We start from the raw sequence: 5,388 nt of genomic DNA, 5'->3' as shown, positions 1-5,388 counted from the left end.
GGGGGGGTGGTCCCGAGAGAGGGGAGGGTTACGGCGATGTCTCCGAGTTCGATGCCTGATGGGGGCGTTTCGGTGGTGGCTTGAACGGCGGGGGGCATGTAGCAATCGAAGCCAACGTTGGTAGTGCGTAATCGTTTGGTGTTCATGACGGCTTGTCGCGCTTGTTTGGTGTCTTTGGCGGATTCGTCGGAGTTGATGCCACTGTTACCAACGGGGCCTTGGCCTTCGGTACCGTCGGGTGAGTTTTGATCGGCGGAGCGTCGTTTATGACCCCCTCGTATGTATTGGTCAATAATGTTTTCGCCTTCTTCTCCAATATTGGCGAATCGGACCTTGAAAAGGTCGCCGCCAATGGACATTGTCTTGACGACTTCCTTGACAATGTCCATTGCGCGGAGTGCCTCAGGGCACTGGATTTTGGTGTTGGCAACGGTGAGGAGGTTGCGTGTTTGTTTGAGGAGGCTCAGCATTTCTTCGAGAGTGCTTTCTCCATGAATGTTCGTTTCACCTCTGATGGGGCTCAAACGCATTACCTCTTGGTGTAGTACGTTCATGCGTTTTTGTGTCTGCATGTATGTGAGAAAGTCAAGTCGTTCTTGTAGTTCACGATGGTAGCGGAATATGTAGCAAGCTAGCAGTAACAAGGCATTGAGTACACCCCAGATCACACAGTCGTAGTTCCTATGTACCTTGGCACCTAGCAGTGAGTAACAGCCAACAACACCCGCTAACTCAAGCATTAACAAGGGCCATATCATATTAACTCGTGCTTGAAAGAACAATGCCGTTACCATCCACGGAAATGTCAGGAATATCGTTACCAACATATTGTATTTTAGTACCACCGTCACCGCCGCCAACTCCTCCACACGGGCGGACATATCCTCCGTCGATCCGAAAGCTGCCAATGGAGTGTGTTCTGAAAATATCGCACTCCACAACAACAACACCGCCGATACCAAGTGCAACGCCAAGTACACGTACGACCAACTTTCTAATCGGTTCCGTAACCAACCCGAGTCCAACAGCCGTCGTCGTGGCGACGTCTCCGGCTCCGTGGCGCAATCGAGCGCACCGCCGCCTTCGGAACTCGCTGCTCCCGGGCCTGGTGTGCAGTACCCCACTACCGCCGCGGCCTCTGCAGTCGCCGCCGGAGATCCCCTAGCTTCACGGCCTTCGGGCTTACTCGTTAGGGCCGCTCCACCGTTTGACTCTTCAGCTGCATTCAACCGGTCCAACCAACCACAGGCCGGGTCGCCACTCAGCCAGGTCAGGAGCAACGTCAGGAGACACAGACAGAGAGCCACCGCATACAGAGTGTGAAACTGCCAGTTAGGCTCCGAATAGCTATCCAGTAATCGCCTGTCTGACGAATCCAGAAAAAAACCGACCCAACCGAACACCAGCGTAGCCAAGTAGAAGCTCATGAAGCAGTAGTTACGGAATCGCCAAGGCAAACTGATATGATTCCGCCATCTCCTTTCAGTACCTTGCTTGCTGAAACTCAAAGGCACCAATTGCAACTGCTTCGAATTCACACCAGTTCCGTTCACTGAACGGCACAACCTAGACTTCAATGTACTCTCGTCACCCATCCCCCGCTCCACCAAGGCTGCAGGCGTACTCACGAACACCGGCTCATGATGACCGCTCATATCCCTGTCAGAACTATAGTGAATTCAACCCGTGAAATCGACACCGACCACCCCGCATGTGAGCTTACTAAGGCCATCTATTTCCGGTCTCGAAATTGGCCCGGCCAGGAACCTGTCTGCTGGCAGGGGGCTGCGGCGGGGAGAGCCAGGAGCCAGGAGGTTGCCGACGTCTTGTCTCTATCGCACCAGTCTGCGCCTGAGTTGAGAAGCAGTTGCTTTAAAAAGGTAATAAGATATACTTCTTGGATCGCCATGGCCAGGGGTTCTATCCAGCGTCGCAGACCTGCTGCCACAGGGTTTGAGGAGGAGGAGGAGAAGGGAGTGGCTATGGACTTCGACGCGGAAGAACTAGTCGGCAAGGAGGCCACCCGTCCCAACACAGACGACGAGGAGGAGGAGGAGGAGGAGGAAGAAGAGGAAGGGGATGGGGACGAGGGAATGGAGGAGGACGAGGGAATGGAAGAGGACGAAGAGGGAATGGAGGAAGAAGAAGAAGAGGAAGCGGAAGCGGCCCCACGGTCTGACGCACCACCCCCCAGGAGCAAGAGCAAGACGGTACTGAAGACTCGTAAAGAAGATGCCAAGCGAGGCTCACTCAAGGAGCGTCTTAACCTGTTCATTCCTCCCGCCTTGGTGCGCCGTCGCCTCGTGCAGGAGCGTTATACGCCCAATACGTCCATGGCCACTGCTGTCTTTCTGGCTGCTGCACTAGACACTTTCATGACGGAGCTGATCGACAGCGCTATCGAGATTGCCAAGAACAAGAAGAAGAGCAAGACCAATGAAAGACCCAAGGTCACCGTTCAACACATTCAACAGGCCGTAAAGGCGGAAGAAGAAATGGCCGCCATCTTTAAGAACGTTATCTTCGGCCAACCTGTCAAAGGCACCACAGTCGGCAAGGGGACGAAGGCAGCGGACAAAACCGACGTTAACGACAGCCAAGAATACTAACGGCGCTACGCTTGAGTCATATGCTGAGTCGTATGTAGCGACGATAAATCTCAATGAAGTTTAGATAGATAGAAAACACCGTTTTGATGACTGTTGCCTGGTATTTAGCCGGGTACGACCAATGTCCGGTGTTACCCGCGATTAACGGAAGTTACTATCAACTGCATCGTGGGGTCCGACGCGTGGAGCAGCGTCGTGGGGTCCGACGTGTGGAGCGGGTCCGGCAGCACTGGTGGGTGGGCTGGCTGAAAGAGGGCGTGCGGGGGGAACGGATTTTTGTTGGAGTAAATATGGCGAAGAAGTCGCGGTCGGGGTCAAGGAAGGAGGAGAGTGTGTTGACCCGACAGGCGCAGAAGCGCCAGTGGTTGAAGGAGCGTGAGGCGTATCGGGAGGAGAAGAAGCGCATAAATCGTGTGCAGCGTGGGTTGCGTAAAGAAGCGGAGGCTCGAGGTGAGAAGGTGGAGAGACAGGTGCCTCGTACGGTGGAGTCTATGCGTGATTTGGATGACGAGGTTGTTTTGGACGATGATGTGGCGTTTGAGGATGTGTTGGACGCGGAGAAGGTGGACGAATTCCAGTCGTATTTTTCAGGAGCGAGTGGTCAGCCTAAGATATTGATGACAACGATTGTGCGTCCGGGACGACCAATGCTTAAGTTGTTGAAAGAGTTACAGGTAGTGTTCCCAGAAAGTTATTATGTGGATCGTCGCAAGTATGTATTGGCAGAAGACTTGGTAAAATTTGCGACAGATCGTGGGTTTACCGACCTCATGATTTTCGAACAGAGACAAGGCGAACCTCATGGTGTCTTTCTGACACACTTACCCGAAGGACCCACATCCCATTTTAGACTCAGTGGAGTCGTCCTCGCCCGCACATTAAAAGGCGTCAATGCGACCAACCATAACCCGGAAATCATTCTACATAACTTCAGCACCGCCGTAGCTCGACGATTGAAAAGACAATTACACTCACTCATCCCCCGAAAACCAGAGTTCATCGGACGAAGAGTCATAGCCTTTGTTAATAAGCATGACTTCATTTTCTTCCGACATTACCGCTACGTATTTGAAGATGGTGGAACCACTGCCAGACTCGCAGAAATCGGACCCAGATTCACGCTTAAACTTAGATCGCTACAAGAAGGCATTCTGGATAGAGAATGCGGCAAGTTCGAATGGTTCTGGAGACCCAAACTTCAAGAAACAGCCAAACAACATCACCTATGATCCTCCTGGATACCACCACCTGGATACCACCACCAGGATACCACCACCAGTGTGCTTGATTGCCATATAATTCTGTATACGGCAGGGCGTCTCTTTTTTAGTACAATTCTTCAATTCAACAATATTATTGTACAATTGACGTTCTGAGCCCTGGCTACGATTGAGGTTTAATCTGCCTTTACAAAACCTACTTCCGCTAATATGGTGAAATTAACTGCTATGAAATCAACTGGCGGTTTTGGCAAGGGGAAAATAGCTCAGAACGTCCGAGGTATTGCCAGCAATGCAGAAGGTCAAAGGAAGAAACGGCGCTCCGGCAGAATTCGCTGGGATACTTACATCATTCGGCTATTCCGAGCTGTGGGAGGAGATCAAGCAATACTAAAAAAACATTCTTGCCTTGTTTTATCTTCTATGCTCGACGACCTGCTTTGCAGAATTGGATCCGAAGCATCCACATTATGCAAGTTTAGATCTCAAATGACAATGAAGCCAAATGCAATCAATAGGGGCATACAATTCGTATGCGGCAGATCTGAATTGACGAAATTTCTTTTGCAAGCGGGCACGGAGACTGTGGCAAGGTACCAAAGACTGCAAGACAAGGAAGATCACAACCAATGAGGGATACGACCGCCAATTAGAAATGAAGGCACAAAAGTGTGTGCACACACGTGTGTCCGCACATAGATAGCTAGATAAGGAGAATTCTATTTTACAGAAAGGATAAAATTGGAAACAAAAATAAATGCTTATAAAGAAAAAAGAACAGTCCAGACTATTATCATAGAAAGACCAACAAACGCCAACGCCACTAACATGTTCTGGGTTTCTTCGTCGGTACCACCAAACCAGTCCGCAATATTCACAGTCAGCCCGAAAGGAAAGACACCAATGTGAATGGATGCGCCGCTCGTAAAGCCGTGCCGGGGGCCTTCGCGACGCCTGGGGGGCGGATCGCGTTGGGCATTTGGCCTCTCCGGCACAGATTCCTTGGGGACATCTCGACGGTCTTCGCAGCTGCTGCCTTGACCATATACAGGAATAACACTCTCCTTTGTGACGCCGGCCTTGCATACTGGACACTCCGCGACTCCTTTCTCCAACCAGCTATGCAAGCATTTCCAGCAATATAGGTGACCACATTTAGTTACCACCGGGTCCACAGGATTCTCGTAACACACATTGCAATCAAAACCGGGTTTCAACCCCCCCGACATTGTTACTACATGGAAATAAAACCAGCCCTGTGGGCCGGCCCTGCGGACCCACTACCACACGCTGAAGGAATGGGAGTGTCTGGACTGGGCATAAGACGGCACCAAAAAGAAGGGAATCTGGCACTGAATCACCCAGGCATTTTCAACCAGCGCCAACCAGCTCCAACCAGCTCGGCACCCTTCGCCCAGGATGTCGGCTGTCGATTTGTAACGGCCTCATGGTTTTGTTTTGTCTCGTATTAAAAAAATTTTTTTTTTTTTAAACATAGTGCAACTGTGCTCGATGGATCTATTTCTATAGTTTCTCTCTTGCTTCAGTTCCAATGCATT

The 5,388-nt window shown here is 51.0% G+C and overlaps 5 protein-coding genes across 5 annotated transcripts; 3 read left to right on the top strand and 2 right to left on the bottom strand.

The window, feature by feature from the left end:
* Window positions 1-28: 28 nt before the first annotated feature.
* Window positions 29-1,655, bottom strand: GNI_079200 (putative transmembrane protein; the record flags this gene model as incomplete). Its single annotated transcript, XM_011132299.1, has 2 exons — window positions 29-55; window positions 87-1,655. 2 exons carry the CDS (start codon window positions 1,653-1,655, stop codon window positions 29-31), a joined length of 1,596 nt encoding a protein of 531 aa, XP_011130601.1.
* Window positions 1,656-1,907: 252 nt separating this feature from the next.
* GNI_079190 (hypothetical protein) lies at window positions 1,908-2,609 on the top strand (the record flags this gene model as incomplete). Its single annotated transcript, XM_011132298.1, has 1 exon — window positions 1,908-2,609. One exon carries the CDS (start codon window positions 1,908-1,910, stop codon window positions 2,607-2,609), a length of 702 nt encoding a protein of 233 aa, XP_011130600.1.
* Window positions 2,610-2,899: 290 nt separating this feature from the next.
* On the top strand, window positions 2,900-3,838 carry GNI_079180 (brix domain protein; the record flags this gene model as incomplete). The annotated part of the gene is made up of 1 exon (XM_011132297.1): window positions 2,900-3,838. One exon carries the CDS (start codon window positions 2,900-2,902, stop codon window positions 3,836-3,838), a length of 939 nt encoding a protein of 312 aa, XP_011130599.1.
* A 201-nt stretch (window positions 3,839-4,039) lies between these two features.
* On the top strand, window positions 4,040-4,462 carry GNI_079170 (putative histone H2B; the record flags this gene model as incomplete). Its single annotated transcript, XM_011132296.1, has 1 exon — window positions 4,040-4,462. The coding sequence occupies one exon, from the start codon at window positions 4,040-4,042 to the stop codon at window positions 4,460-4,462; it is 423 nt and encodes a 140-aa protein (XP_011130598.1).
* Window positions 4,463-4,590: 128 nt separating this feature from the next.
* Window positions 4,591-5,058, bottom strand: GNI_079160 (putative ring-finger E3 ubiquitin ligase; the record flags this gene model as incomplete). The annotated part of the gene is made up of 1 exon (XM_011132295.1): window positions 4,591-5,058. One exon carries the CDS (start codon window positions 5,056-5,058, stop codon window positions 4,591-4,593), a length of 468 nt encoding a protein of 155 aa, XP_011130597.1.
* Between the last annotated feature and the right edge of the window lie 330 nt (window positions 5,059-5,388).

The sequence above is a fragment of the Gregarina niphandrodes genome (assembly GCF_000223845.1).
Source record: "Gregarina niphandrodes unplaced genomic scaffold scaffold00014, whole genome shotgun sequence".
Taxonomy (NCBI): Eukaryota; Apicomplexa; class Conoidasida; order Eugregarinorida; family Gregarinidae; genus Gregarina; species Gregarina niphandrodes.
The sequence above is the reverse complement of the archived record's forward strand: the minus strand, read 5'-3'. Positions and strand labels throughout refer to the sequence as shown.